Source organism: Gouania willdenowi, chromosome 1 (genome assembly GCF_900634775.1).
Source record: "Gouania willdenowi chromosome 1, fGouWil2.1, whole genome shotgun sequence".
In the NCBI taxonomy this organism is placed as follows: Eukaryota; Metazoa; Chordata; class Actinopteri; order Blenniiformes; family Gobiesocidae; genus Gouania; species Gouania willdenowi.
The window spans coordinates 15210031-15226677 of NC_041044.1; the positions used below are offsets into that span (position 1 = coordinate 15210031).

The window sequence follows — 16647 nt, forward strand, 5'->3', positions numbered from 1 at the left end:
TTGAAGCCTTGCGTATCGGCCGATACCGATATTGATCCGATATCGTCATGAATCATACATACTATTTTTTTCCTTTCTCCTTTCTTTAGTGAAAAAAAAAAAAGTGATGTTACTCAAACAGGTAGGTATAAGAAAAACTGACCCATTTATTATTAACTGATTGGTTACATAATTTTCAACATAATATCTACAGTATTCTACAATTGAATAAAATAAATAAAAAATGAATTGAAAAAAATAAACAAAAAAAATAATAATTAAAAATCCAGAAATTTGAATCCGATTTGTATCGATAATATCGATATCAGATCAGGACACCCCTAAGCAGTACGTTAGTATGCAATTTCAAACACAGCCATAATGTATAGGCCTCATAGATCCATAAACCAAAGATTATTAGCATGAAAAAATAGATTGAGATTAAAACTGCAAATTATTGACATGTTTGGAGAACTTTTGTGCATTGCACTGTGTGATGTGAGTCATTTAGACAGATGCACAGAAACCATTTATAATGTTTGCCCCAAAAACACAAAGTGACTTCCCAACACATTTCAGGTGGTTTGTGGCACACAAAAATATTGCACAAAAACAGCAAATGTTTATTTTGATGCTTACAAGGAAAGATCTGAATCTGGCCGACATTGAATAGAATGCAAAGTGAGGTGATATCACGGGGAAAACTGCAAACAAACTACAATACAAATGGGTAAAGTGAATCCTGTCCACCGTGTCTGGCAAAGAAACACAAGAAATTACATCCTAGAGGGAGCTGTAACAGCAGGGAGACATTTAAAGTGGAATGCATAGAAGTAAAAACACTTCTATGCATTCGTTTACCAGACTCTACATCCCACAATGCAATGTGTGAAACTTTTCAGAAAATGTCAAAAAGAGAGTGTTTACAGTTGAGATCAGAACTAATTTTTGAGCGGCAATTTCAACATTTAACAACTTTTTTCCAGCAATATATATTATGAGGCTTACACTATGCCTATATATGATTAAAACAATGTCTCCAACAGCTTTGATATTGCACTGCATCATGATTTTGTTTTATTTAATATTTTATAATTATTCAAAATGAATTGGCTGATGTGTGCTTTCATTATTGCCTACTTTCAGAGAACTTTTTAGTCTCAGGTGTAATTACCTTTTATTATTAACCTTTTGCACCAGGATAACTTGTTTTAAACAATCCTGGCCCAGACTAAAGGAGGTTTAGAAACAAAAAACTAAAATCTTACAATATTTCTCAGACTTCTGTATTCATTCTACTATCAGTGCATGTTTTTCAGTTTTCACAAAATGAACCCTGTGAAAATCAAAGAAATTAAATTTGTAATCCGTGAAGCCCTAAGTCATAACTGAAGCATCATTAAATCTGCAAATGTTCATTTTTGGGGCCAAAAACGATGTTTGGTTTTAAAGTGAAAGTCGATGAGGTGCAGATAATATCAGTCATAATTCATCTGTGCTATACTTTATTAACCTAGCTCTGATTGGCAAAGTAATTACAATGTTTAAACAATGCCCTTGTATGAAATATTTGTGATTTTTGTATCATGTTTGGAGCTGTTTTTTGGACTTTTCTTTATGGTTAGTTACTTTGAGAATGGACTAGTTTCTCAAATTTCAGGACTACAAAACAAACATTATACATGTAATGGCTTTTACGGCCATTGTGACACAGTGGCAAACTTTTTGTTTGTTTTTTTTACGCTACATAAGGTGAACCAGGAGGAAAAAATGTTGTTGCTTATCTTTGGGGTGAGCAATCAAGCAGAGCAACTTATGACACTATGAAAACAGCAACTAAACTGTCTGAGGGTGACATAGTGTATTGAAGTAGTGTCAACAAAGAAATTCTTTGGAAAAAAAAAAAAAAAACGTGTTAAAAACTAACATAATTGTCAGGCACAAGTGGAAGTGTTAAAGTACAGCTTTTACGTGATACTTTCACTTCACTACATCTACAATAACTCAACTTCAGACAGACTAAGTGGACATTTATATTCATAAAGTCCAACATCTCAGTTACGTTCTTAAATAACTGCTTTCAGACATTCAGCATCGCTTGCTGCTGAGTAGATTATCTTTGGGTCCGTGATAAGAACATTCTGTATTTTGCAAAAGTAATGAAAACAGTAAACCTCCAATAGCATCACCATAAACAATATTATCCAGAAAGCATTTGCTTATCTGACTTGATTTTGCTGTGCTCTTCACATTGTCCAAGCACTGCATTAATGTTGGGCAATAATATATTGAGCAAATATATTCAATAATGCTCGTTTAGTATGATTTATTTGGATTCTTTGACATTAAGTATAATTTGCCCTATTAATAAAATTAACCCATGTCTGTGAGGTCTTAGCCAATCTGCAGAATCTAGTGTCCCTTGTTATAGTATTTCTCAACAACAGAAAAACATGTCTGTGTTTCCTCTACCATTATCTTGCCATCCCTTACTCTGAATCATCAGTCCCTTTCTTGGCCCTCTGAAAATAAGTAAACCCAAGGGAAACCCTGTATATGCTTTAATGCTACTTTGCTTTACAAATACAGTATATTTGGTAACAAAACACTGACGATTTTAGATCATTAGGAGGATTGTGTGCACAGATTTGACTCTAAACATCTCTATTATGAGGATTACTTTAGCTAAGGTCATTGGTACAAATTTACATGTCAAAAGAAAATCGATTTTTGTTTCTATTTACCAGCTGGCACAGAAAACTTTTTCATTCTTCAAAGAGAAGCACAACAGAAAAAGGCCAGAATACAGTAAGAAAATCATACAATTCTGACCCAGATAGAAAAATTATAATAAATTTGCCATCAAAAGCCCGGCCTTAGTGTTGTTTTTGTTGTTTTATAGAAGGAAATCAATCTTTAGGTGTCACTAAAGCAAAAAAAATTGTTTCAAAGTCACTGACAGGTTGTTGTCAGAAACTGGCTATTTGTGTGAAACTTACCTATATTCAACTGCCGATTACGGAAGAACGAAACAAGCTAGAAACATGATGAAAGTAGACAGTCTATTCTTCCAGAATCTGGTTTCAGATTTTAGATAGTCATAGTACAAAAGATTCTGTGGGTCTTTAAAAATCACTCAAAGTGCTCTAAAATGGCTGGCAGTGAGGGGGGTATCCGTTCTGAAAATGGGCTGGCAGTCAATGAGTTAATGACAGCCTTCACGACACCTTATCTGCGGTTCTCCTGTTAAAAGTTACCGTATTTATCGGACTATAAGGTGCACTTAAAATCCTTTCATTTTCTCAAAAATCGACAGTGCGCCTTATAATCAGGTGCGCCTTTTGTATGAAATGAATATGTCAAAATGTTTTAGTACAACTTTGGTAAACTATGAAGCTGCACTGCTTGATGGATTTTTGGCACTTTAGGGCTACCGTAGTCAGGTGCCTCGTGGAGTGATATGTACCAGTACTGTGCTTCAACACACTGAACTGAAAAAGTGAGTGTAATGTTCTATATTTTATGTGTTAAACCTGAACAATGTTGAGAGTTATTATTAATGAGTTGAATAAAGTTTGACTTATCTGACTATAATGCGTCTTAATAATAATAGAAAATAATAATAATAATAATAATAATAATAATAATAATAACAACAAACCGGTGGGCCTTATAGTCCAAACAGGTCTGCAATAAAATGTACTTACAGGCCACCTGCACTTCGATCCGTCTGTGTATCACTGCTCCCATCCTGTTCCTCACCGCACACTGATAGTTTCCTGCATCGGTCCTCCTCATAGAAGCCATGTACAACCTAATGATAGACACATACACATAGAGGATGGTGGTGAGTTGTGCACAGATAAAGGTTGTAACATGTGATGAACCCAGAAGAAGAAGAAGAAAAAGGTGGAAATGTGGTAGACCAGGGGTTCACAACTGGGCTCATTCTGGGACTCACATTTTGCCGCTGTCATTAAATTGCGACCTACTGTTTTTTTTTAGAATTCAACCAACCAAATTTAGTTTTTTAAAAATAGCTGTTGAAAACACACAATCTTTCTTTAAATAGGTTTTTAAAGGCACACCGTGTAACTTTTGCCCACTAGGGGCGCTAGACCTGAAACCCCTAATGGCCACAAACACTGTCGCAAAAATCAACAGTCAGTCAGTCGGGCCAGTCTCCCTCCTCTTTTTAGTTGTGTATGCAGACAGATTTTACTGCAACTTCGAGATCCGGCGGCCTGGTCTCGGCGGCCAGATCTCTGCGGCCTCTTCAGAAGCAGTTTTAAACTTTTTGCTTGCCTCGGCCATGACCAGGAGTCAATCAGGCGGCAAAATAGTAGCAAACACCTTAGCTTGGCTCCATGAGTATATAAGAGCCTGCGGTCACGTGACTGCCTTAAAGTGAAACGTTCTCCAGGCATTCTCCAGGTCACATGACCTGGCCAATGACGGTCCGTCTCCTCCAAACTTACAAGGTCGGTATTTCAAGAGGGAAGCCCCGCTCGGAGCATTGATACTGTCAAGCGCTCTATATTGGCCTGAGGAATCATTTCAAATAACTCATATGGGTCAACTCTTTAAGTCAAAAAGTGCACGGTGTGCCTGTTAATATAAATATATACAACATGCATTTCACATGACTGTCAAAAAGTTTTTCAAATTAGAAGACAAGTCCAACATGAGACAATAAGTATTTATTTATTTTTTAACCAGCTGTCTGTGATCCACCCCATACAGGTCTGTGATCCACTTTTGGGTCCCGACGCACCAGTTGAGAATCGCTGTGTTAGACCATATGTACACTACTACACACTGTTGTTGTAACTCTGTTTCATGACCTTGTTTCCAGAGATTGGATGGGTCGGAGGTTGTTAAAGTTTTCTAATAGCAGACGGGAAGCCACAGAGGCTTGTGTGTGTGTGTGTTTGTGTTTATGTGTGTGGGAGGGGCTGGCTGTTTTTGCGTGTATGCCCTTTTTCTCTAAGAGGGACTGTTAATGGGGTTTTAATGGACTGTGCTTCACTAATGGGAAGCTTGGCATACGATCTAGGCTCGTGCCATGATGGACAAACACACAAACGCACACAAACACATGTTACACACAGAGCAGAAATACACAGTAGAACTGGTCATCTCTTTGGGGCTCATTATAAATACAGGGACGGCCAAGTATTTAACTCCCGGGCTGTCAGTGTCTCTTGCCAACGTACACAAACACACACACACACACACACTCTTCAAAGACTGGCACATGCATTTCCATTTGAATCAGAAATGACACATTACACAGCAGCTCTGATCCTGAAACAGATTTTGTTATTGGACACTTCATGGTGCAGCATCACTCCTCTCTTCCTGCCTTCTTTCATGTTTCTAGATTCCCTTGAATTCGTAAAGTTAAAAGTTTGTTTTTTTCATGCAAATTGAAAAACTTAAAGTTTTGAATTAAAAATAAAAAAGAATTCAATAAATTCTCCGGTGTGGGAAATCATACTTTCCTTTCAAACTTTCACAGGGGAGATTAAGACAGACGGTCTGAAATTCCTGAAGTGTAATGATGCAAATATAAAAACTTATCTAAAAAAAAAAGTATGGCGGAAAGCTGTGATTTGAGGTCAAATTTATGACAGGCTTTATGTAAAACACATTTGAGATTATATAACTTTTTTTTTTAGCCTGTAACAAAATTGTAGAAACAATATATCTTTGTAAATGAACACAAATATTGAGCTGATACTGTTGCTTTGTTCGTAACAGTTGTAATCAATTCTGATTTCCTAAAAGGTGCTGCTAACACTTTCATCACTTTAGATACAGTTGCAGTCTGTATTTCGAAGACTGCCGTGTTTGAATTGTAATATAAAAACTCCCAAGAATATTAACAAGATTAATTCCAAACCGGTATTCTCAGATGGATTAAGGCAGTGCATGGCACAGGAGAGTAGCAGAAAACAGGGCTGAGTTTATCGTGGCATATGTGGATAATGTAATCAACCCTTTATTTTAAAACTAACAGAAAGTCAGGCGCTAAGGTACAGCAGATGATTTCTTTTAAAATTCAACATGGTCCTGAGGGTAGGAAACCGCCCAATCAGGAAAAACTTGATAACCACAACCTTCTTAGCAGTAAAAATAAAGAAAGGAGGTGCTATATGTGTGTGAATAAGTGTTTTTGACACTGCATTAATAGCTGTTAGAATGCCTGGAGGGTAAACCTAATTATCCTCAACATTATCTTCAGTGTTCACGTTCCTGCATCAGCTGATGCTGCAGCAGCAGGCGGTGGGATGTGTGACATGTCATCATCCTTTAAGACACTAAAATGAAGCTGCAGCTTTATGGACTGCATAGTGAAACCTTCCTTTACCTGTGGTCAATGATGTTTGTAATGTAATGGTTATTTTGTTATAGTGCTATATGGCACATTTCCATCAAGTGTTGGCAGCTTAGGTTTATTCCACTCTCCAATGTTGTGCAGTTGTGACATAGGATGCTGTGCTACATGATGTGTGCGTCGCCCTTCAACAGCGACAGTCGTCTTGTCATCTGAGTACAGGAATTGGATTTCCTGGACCTGCAGTCTGTTTCTGCAGTGTCTACTTGATCTACCGAAAGCACCACTAGGGTGGTTCACAATATAATGGTAGAAAAAAACTTTTCCAAATTTTGCCAGATCACATTTTGCCTTGTTTCTGTTCGTACTGTGAACATCTGTCCCAAAAATTGAGCCGATATAATGCCCATAAAAGGTGAATCCATGTACCCTTCGTTCTTTGGTTATTCCGTTTTAAAACCAAATTAAAATAACAAATAAACAGTGTGGTTATTTTGTTTTTCTGATTTAAAAGCAAAACAGAAATACAGAAAAACCAAAAACCAGCTAAACAGTGTTTTTATGTTTTTTTAAAAGAATTGAAGAATTGAACTCCGCTGCACCTGGTTTCCCTCCCCACATCCTGGACCAGGTCTCCTCACATAATAGGACTGTTTAGGATTTATTTCATCAGTTTTCTGGTCCTGCTCATGTTTTCATTCAGCGTGTGGTTGTTTTAGCTCGTAAAAAGCCGCTCACGTTTATGTTTTGTTTCGCGGAGTTAGGGTCCAAATAGTATCCAAATAAACTGGTGACTAACTATGGACCGTGAGGCTGATGTGAGGAACAGTAGTTGTTAGAACTTCTACAATTTTACACTTTTGCAAATGCAATTACAGCTTTTTTGCGGGCAGTAAAGTGTTTATTTTGCACGTTATAAATACCGCTAATGGCAGCAGTCAACACACAAGGAAGTTGATCTCAAGAAACGAGGAGCACCAGTAGATTCATTGCACCACCTTTGGTTCCACATATCATGAGCATGTTTTACGTAACATCCATTTTTTGGTTGTGATTTATTTATGTATTAATAACATTTCAACTCACCAGTAATGTGACATATGCATTGCTTCTTTTTATGTCCGGACCGGGAGCAAAAGTCCGCCCAGTCACCAGTTTATCTGGATACTATTTGGACCGTAACATTGTTCGGTAAAGTCAGCAGATATTCACAGATTCGGACTTCCAGCATCAATAAATCTTTAACGAAACATCATGGACAAACAAACTACACCTCCGCCATTGGTGTGAGGTAGAAAACATGATACAAGATCATTTTTTATCAAACGCAGCAAAGTAAAAGTCCATCTGTCGGTCGTTCTGTGTGGTGAGATTAAAACATGAGAAAACATAACTCAAGTCTGTCCCAAAAGCAAAAGTAACAAAAATCAACAGAACCATTCTCTATTGGGAAAAGGCTCCAAAAATAGTGATACCACACCCAAGTAGAGGAGTGGTCTGCTGGTACCACAAAGTGGAAATGCACTCTTGTCCTAGTTTTAGTTGGCTAAATTTACAAAGACTCAACTGGATTCAAAGATTCACTGTCCATGATGCCCAGTCCAGTCAACAAAGATCTGCGTCTAACTTCCCACACAGGTCCCATTTCAATAACTTTTTTATCATCATGTCCCATCTTTTCACACTTTCACCTAAGTTAGAATACTAATAGTAGTTATTCATCATTGAATCAGTGTTGCGGGGGTCTCCAGCTGCCATTGGGCGCTAGGTAGAGGTACACACTGGACAGGGCTCCAGTCCATTACAGGGCAACACACACAGACAGACAACCACTCACACCCAGAGGAAACAGACACAAGCACAGGGAGAACATGCAAATTCAAAGTGTTCATCCCAGGGCTTGAACCCAAGATTTTTGTGCTGTGAGGCGGACGTGCTGGCCACTACTCCACTGTCCACCCCATACTACCACCCAGGGTTGGGGTCAATTATAATTGTGGGCAATTATATTTCTAGGTGTAATTTAAAAATCTATTACTGTCGTAATTGTAATCAAATTTTGATTGAGTTCAGATAATTGACTATATATAATTGATTGCAATTGCCATGAAAATTATAAATGGTCAAATGTAATTTAACACAAAAATGGGCAACCATGTTACAGTTCTACACATAATATTAAAATGTGTATTATATCAAGCTTTCCCACATTTTACCATTAAAAAATAAATAAATCGTGGGGTATACTGACAGAGAAAAGGCTCAGACGTCCACACCAAAAATAAATAAAAAAACGTTTTTCATTGACTAGGACGCCTAACAGGGTAACCAATAGATAGGAAATAAATTAATGTTGATGATAGATATTTCTTTTTACTGTATTTTACAGCTGATTTAAGACATGGGTCAAAACTGACCCATTATCATTAGAGATGCTAACAGAAAGCTAACACAAGAGGAAGGTTAACATTTATTAGGATATTAGATATTAGATATTTCAAGCTCAGTAATTGTGATTCATTGTAATTGTCTTTTAGGGGAAAAATAATTACTGAAATGTAATTGTAATTGGAAAAAATGCTGGTCACTGTAATCGTAATTGAATTGTAATAGGATATGGGTAATTGAAAACAGAATTGTAACTGCTCCAGTAAGTATTCAAGTCAGCAGCACTGACTAATAGCATAACATATGTCACACTAGTTGTAGTATAAAAGGGTAAAGTCAATTGGGGCTAATTAGTTTCTCATTGGGAATCTATATTACACACCCATGCCCTGGCCCGAGCAAACTGAAGTAGCCAGCATGTCCATAGCCGTCCAGTGCCGCCCAATGTCTAATAGCTCACACAACATCTGTCTGTGAAAAGCTGGCTTAATCACGTTCTCACTCCCTCAGCATGTGCACATTCCCAAGACTCCCACTATTTCGAAATGATCAGAAAAACAATTTTGTTTTCCAGCTGCAGTTTAGCTAGGAGCGATTGCTTGGCTCTTAAAAACCCAACACACAAAGGGTTGCAGGTGGGGAGTTGCAGAAGAAAGGAAGTCAAGATGCACTGAAAGTAAAGCATATTGATTGGTTCTCTGCTCTTTTCCCCAGACCGTATGCATATTTATGATGCTAATGTAATTATTAATCTCACTTTGGCTTTGCTGTCTAAAGGCTTTGACCTTCTCTCAACACACTCCATCACTTAGGGCAGACCTTAGTTGTTTAGTTCATGTAACAGGCATGGCTGGGCCTTTATAAAGCCTACTGAGTAAAAGATTGAAAAAGGCTGATAGGATGTTGTGGAAAACAAACAGACAAATGAAATAGCTGGTGAGCAATTACCAGCGAAGCAGAGCTGACTGACCTGTACTGTTGTGTCCAGTCAGTGATGTTGCTGTTGTTGAGAGTCCATTGGTACTGGAGAGGCCAGCTGCCTCCAGCCAGACAGGTCAGCACCAGTCGATTCCCCTCCAAAACCACCTGCTGGCCCAGTCCATCTCCCCGCAGGTAGGGAGCCACTTCTGCCACAAAGACAAACACAAAGAGAATATTTGTTATTTTGTTGTTGGTATTTTACATTTGTCATATGTAGACAGTGCTGAACATTTCAGAAGCCAAAAAAAATATTCCTTTCCAATACATATTGTCATTTGTGCAGCGTGGCTAGAAAAAAAAACACAGCCATAATCATATTTTCAGAATGTATTGCATATACTTCAGACAGGGAACGGCCTATTCCACAGTAATGTTAATAGCTGTCGTTTAGCAAATATCAAATGAGATAGATAAACTGATTTTCTGGTATGATAAAAGCAATTGGCATTAGTGCAGCAACAAAAAAGAGAAATTGTGGAGCATCTATCAGCTGTATTTAATCATAAATGTCTGGAAAGCCCTTTTTCCATCCATCTTATCAAAGTAATTCAATGGTCTCTAATGTTTTATCCGCTTCAAAGGTCTACCAAAACATTTCTAGAGAAATAAAGAAATTGATTTTGGCCATGCATATATTTTTAATAGTCAATACTGGAATTTATTATTCAATAAAATTCACAATGTAAATTAAAGGGATTACAGCATGAAATTAGCTGTACAGCTATGCAATAAACAACTATTAACTGAATGCAAATACGTGCAAAGAAAAGGATCAAGGACAAAACACTCCTGTCTTTTTCTTTTATGCAATCAAGCATGGCAGCCCATAGGAACATGTGCACAGCGATGTGCACCACAGCTTTACCACTTCCTGCTCCCAGCACTGATGTGCATCACTGGTCTAGAAAAGCAGCAGTCGTATCACATTTACACCCCGAAGAGATGTACCGTAACTTGACTACATATTTTGGCTCAGCTCAAAGCATCTGTCATGTGATGCTTGCGGTACTTCAAGCATATCAAATGGCAAAGTTCTGCACTTCAAGTTGAGTATGAGGGCAAAGGTCAAACTCTTCATCATTACTTCACGGCCGCTTTCGAATGTTGGAGGATGACACTGAACATGAAGGAGATGTGTTCAAGGAGAGCAGGTTACACATGATTTAAAAGTGCTCAGCAAGATGAGAGGATTCCTCACTTAAGTGACACACAAGTGTAATGTGAGAGAATTGAAAGTATTTTGAAATACAACTTCATTCAGAGTCGATGCAGATCTGTCACCAATGGAGTGTCAATAACAAACCTTTGTCTTTTTATTACATTTCCATTTCTGTTTAGTTTTACTGCACTTTATCTGTAACTGTAAAACGTATATGAGTAACATAAACATGACTATTTTTACTACCTACAAAGGATAGAAGGGAGAGTATACCCACAGGTCGAATGGAATTCACCTCCTAAAATAGAAATAGCTCTATGATACGGACTAAACCCTCAACGACAGCTTCTGAAATATAATCACGCATTTCCATGAAATTTTTCGGTGTAAAACAGGTGGCCTAATGTCTACCAAGTTTAGCAAATGACAAAATTAATCTTGTGGGATTTCAGCACATAATTTCTGCCCAGTGCTGTAGTATATAAAAATGAAACTAATAACCAAAGTTAACTCATTTAAACGTATTAAGCATGTTTGGCACAATTTTGGGAAGTTTAATGGCCTTTAATGACATCTGATTAGGGAAAGCAAATGAAACGGAAAGGAAATGAAAATGGGTAAATGGAGGCAGCAATTAAAAAAAATGGGTATATTCTGAAACAGAGATGGGGAGGTTTTGAGCCTCGGTAAAACCCACAATCTTCAAACAGGGAGTCATAATTTTCTACCCTTCATTCCACAATTTTGGTGCATGGAAAAAGCAGCTTCTTTCCAAGGTGTTGTCAAACACATATTCAGACAAGAGCTGTAATGACTAAATGTGTGAACAGCAGACAGATATAATAAATAATAAAGACTAAAACAATTTCTGAGGATCTTCCAAAAAATACATAAAGCTAGAAAGTGTGACAAAGAAAAGCTTTATAGGGGAAAAAATAAAGTCTAAGTCTTGGCAATTTGCACCCAACAAACGATAAACATGTTCCAGGATGAGTAATTGTCTTTGCTTTTCTGCATACTGTACGAATATGTACAGTTCCTATCAAAAGTTTTTAACAAATCGGTCTTCTTCTGGATGTAATCATAAGTCACATCTGAGTTCACTTGTCTGGTCTAGTAAGGTGCATTTGCTGAGTAACTTGGCTGAAGCTACTTAACATAAAAGTGTCATTTAGTCACTAACTCTTGGCTGGGTCTTCAGACTTGGCTAGATAAAGAGAAAGCCATCTGTGTATCAGTCAGTGTACCTTGGGGTCCATTGCAGGGTATGTGCTGCATTGTAATTTCAATCATTTACGCATCCAAAAGTTAGGGAAAAAATATAATTTGGATGCACAATATAAAAACAGGTCCATGACCTTCTATCACTCTCTTTCGTACTTATGCTGTCCATAAAAGACCTCTTTGCTCCCTTCCATGGTTCTGTACTTCTTGAAGTCCTCTGCCTTCAGCTTCACTAGCTTTGCTTCATCCCCTATTCCTTATTCTCGGTGGACATCTCAGGGCCACCACTTTCTCTTCCCCTCTTCACACTGTTTCACCAACTCCCTCTCCTTTAAATTGATAGGTGACCGCTCTGCGTGCCAGGGGGAAATTTTCCATCTAAGAAGGATTTGTGTGTGTGCACGTGTGCATCTGTGTGTGTGTTTAAGGATTTATTTAGAAGAATTTTGGCTCTGTACTACAATGGCCATCAAAGCAGACACCGTGTGTGTGCTCCTCTATGGGCTTGAAAGTAGGGACATTGTTGGGATAGTGGGAGCTTTCATGCATGTTTGAGACACTCCTTCAGTGGATTGTTGGAGGCCAAAGGAGAAACTTTAAGTCACTAGAAGTAAAGTTGTAAAAGACATTTCGAATATTGAATGTCCTTGCATTAAACAAAGGTTAATTGGTTCTTGACTGACAAAAAATACTACATACACCAACGTTGATTTTAAACCAAAGTATAAGCAAATAAATTCTAATCATGTTCATTATGACTTAGGATTTCTATTGGGTGGAATTACTGTTAATGCCAACGAAATCATGTGAAATAAAGTATGTTTGGAACAGATCCTCTTCTCTGACGACGTGGCCAGGGACATCAATTAAAATTTCCCTGGCATTTAAAACAGTAATCATTAATGTATCACATATTATTTTGTCATAGCATGTCTGATAAGTTACGTTTGGGTTGAGAGTTGCAGTCAGAAAAACTTTTAGATTTTTGGCTGTGCTTCAAAAATGCACAACCATTTTTATTAGAAACTAAAATAAAACTATTGTGCTTTATTTTTTCTATAGAAAGTTTTAAAATTATTACCTCCGCCAAGTATGAAGCGCCGCTGTGTGTGAAGTGCAGAGCAAAAGGTTATGTTTTACTACCCTGCGTTTGTCTGTCTGTTAGCTATATAACTTGAAAAGTTATGAACGGATTTGAGAGAAATTTTCAAGAAAATTGATAAATGGGACAAGGAACAGGTGATTACATTTTGGTGATGTTCTGGCTACCAAAAGAAGAAAAAAAATTATGTATATATATATATGGCCAAGAGACCCGGCTCTCCTCCCCCACCTTCACCCTGCAAGCTCCCAAGAACAAACATTCCAGAGGAGACTGAAAAAACGAGAAAAATTTATGCTTACTGTGGTAAGATATGCCTTATTCTAATGCAAATGCTAACACTAGGCTAATGCAATTGCTAGGTTATTGCAAACACTAGGCTAATTCTAAGCTAATGCAGTGTGGGCCAGCACCTGCATCCTCACTTGCATTTTCTTCAGGAAATGCATATATTCTATACAGTACTCGACACTGCAACCAAATTGGTCGCATATGCGACTATTTTTTCAGTGTGTGCAAGTGAAAATTTTATCTGGTTGCATCTGTGCAAGTGCGTATGGTGACCTTATTTTGGACGGAGTGGCTGAGCGCTTCTTCACGTCGCACAGAGTGCACCTCTCTCTCTCTCGCTCCGAGCTGTGGGTGAGGAGTATAAACACCAATGCGCTCCTTTGGAGTGCGCGCGCAATCCGCGAACAGAGCCAGACATAACGAGCCCTTCAGTGACAGTGCACGGTCACATTGAGAGCAGCAGTAAAAAGGAAGAACAAGCCGAATGCAGCGATAGAACGTACACACTCATCAGAATCAGCAATGAGGGACCAGAACTGATGGACTATGATGCCAGGCCAGATGTTCAGCTGTGGTTCTCCCAGGGCAGGGATCTGCAACCTGCAGCTCTGGAGCCTCATGTGGCTTTTTGACTCTTTATACTCCTTATATAGCTTTAGAAAAAAAAAGAAATAAAGTTATTTTTTTTTACAGAGGCTATTAATGATTAATGACAAATAATATCAAGATATAACAATTTGTTAACCTAAAATAAATCTCATTGTGCAATGACTCAGCACCTTCCTACTTCACCTCCTGCAACATCTATAGACCATCAACTTTCCTGCACCTGTGGCTAACCTTAAGTTTTAAATCCCTGTAAGATAACTAAACCAACAAAAACACTATTCTGGAAGAAAAAAGAGATTTTAATTGTGTGGGAACAGATTCATTTAACCTCCAATGTGCCGGTTAACTATGCATGATTTATGTGTGGCAAGAAATGAGCAATTAGCATGTGTTGACCACATGATCATGTGTTATCAAATTCAAGTTACTTTTTGTAGCCTTTCAAATACATTAACTAAAAAAAAATTAAACGAAGAAGCTATGTTTTTGGTCCCACTCTGCTGTTTCGTAGATGCCATTAAGGAGAGAAGAAGAGCTCCGTGTGCATGAAAATAAAGGCAACCAGGATTCACTGCTGCTCATTAGAATCAGCAGTGAATCCACTACTGCACTGAGCAGCAGTAGGATTCTGCAACCAGGACCTTCCCCCAACCCCCGCACAAAAAAAAAAAAAAAAAGTGCCACCACTGGAAAAGTTAGTGTAGCGACGTGCTATATTCTTTAAGCACGGTGGCTCATCAATAAGCGCGGTGGCTTATGGGTAATGCAGTAGTGGTAGGGAAGTGCATTGTGTGTATGTCCCGCCTAGTACTTGTGCTGTACTTGGCGGAGGTCGGCGCTCTCCAAGTGCCTCAATAATGTATTACATTTTCTTTTACTTTAATAGATTTGAACACTGTAATAAGCTTTAAATAAAGAAAATGTATATATATCAAACCAGTCCAGTTTTTTTCCTCTGTAATTCTATGTATTATCTATTAAATTATTTATCTAAATTTCTATCTATGGAGGTAATTGCACTCGTTTTTAAATTCTGAATAATTCGATCAACCTTTTGTTTAACTTTAATCTTCAGATTTTTTAAAAAAATATCAAAACACTTTCTGTTACCTGATTGTTGATTGATTGCAAGAAATGTCAATGCATAGCATGGATGATGAGAAAGTAATGAATATACAGTACACAAGAAGCACAGTCCAAATACAGTAACACATGTACTGTAGTCACATTTAGGTTCCTCCAATTGTCCTTTTAACATGAAACTTCAACTTCACATTAGGGCTGCAACTAACAACTATTTTAATAGTCGACTAGTCATCGATTATTGAAACAATTAATCGACTAAACGGATGACAATTATTTGCTCTATAATGCTACAATCTTTTAAATTTGGCTTGGGTCAAATTACGACAAATAAAAACAATAAATAAATAAAACAATTCCCAACTTAAAGTGCAAACAGGTTTCTTTCAAACACAAATTAAATTGAATACACCAACACTAGAATCTGCGTCAGTAATAGAATTTACACATTAAAAAAAAAGCTACAATAGCTGCTGACTCAAAGAGCTCATGGACGGATATTTTATGAAACATGTTGCATATGGGTCACTGCATTAGTCTTATCCATCCATCCATCTTCAAACCCGCTAATTCCCGTTTATCAGGGTCTTATTGGATATTATTTATTTATTTCCTCGTTTATAAAGAAATTACATTCTAAAAAAATAAATAAAAAGAACATAATAACCGCAATAGTGGGAAGGTTTTTGACGATCAATCTCCCTCTAATCACAACATGCGTACAGCTCTGAGCACAGATATATAGACAGTGAGATGAGCCACTCCTCATGAACAAACAATGTTCAGCTCCGTCCACAGCTTGAAGAAGACGGTGATGACGTAACCGACAATCGTCGACAAATACATTTGTCGGTGAATAATTCTGTTATCAATTTTTGTCGACAATGTTGACTAATCGTTGCACCCTTACTTCACTTACAATGGCTAATGTGCACATAGGGAGGCTTCATTCATTTCAATTATCTACTCCTTGATTCAATGGCTTTGTGCTACAGTTATTGTTCACACCTCCTTACCCATCCCTTGAATTCCCCATTCCGTTTATTTCCAAATAAAAAGGCTCAGTACTAGCATGTAGGGAGAGAAAATCAGATCTGAGAGACACTTAAGGTCAGCGTCCAGGTTGTTTTACTCTCTAATGTTGCCTCTCTTGCTCATCTCTACTGACTGTCTCTCTGTCACTCAATTTCCAAGTTGTCAGGCTGTTCCCAACAGTCTACCTGTCTGTCCTCCTCGCCTTCTGAAATACCAGGCCACCTGTCTGTCTAACAGAACCCGCTGCTTCCTCCCTACATCTCTTGTTGCCCCTCAGTCAATCTCTGTCAAAGCGTGTGTCACCTCAAGGTCTCCTTCCTTTCGTCTCCTGGACAACTGTTGCCCAACAAAGACACTGGCCTTCAAATTTGACAGGAAAGCCAAAGTGCACATGCGCGTATACATCTACACACACACACAAACAAACCCACTATTTTTTCAATGTATCTCAAGCAT

General features: G+C 37.9%; 1 protein-coding gene across 3 annotated transcripts in view; it reads right to left on the minus strand.

Moving 5' to 3' along the window:
- sdk1b (sidekick cell adhesion molecule 1b) overlaps positions 1-16647 on the minus strand; it is a 410315-nt gene that overhangs the window by 255618 nt on the left and 138050 nt on the right. For all 3 annotated transcript variants that reach the window (XM_028444442.1, XM_028444434.1, XM_028444426.1), the window contains exons 2-3: positions 9678-9834; positions 3687-3793 (exon numbers count right to left, since the gene is read on the minus strand). In XM_028444442.1, coding sequence (XP_028300243.1) covers positions 3687-3793; positions 9678-9834 — 264 coding nt within the window. The remainder of the gene's footprint in view (positions 1-3686; positions 3794-9677; positions 9835-16647) is intronic.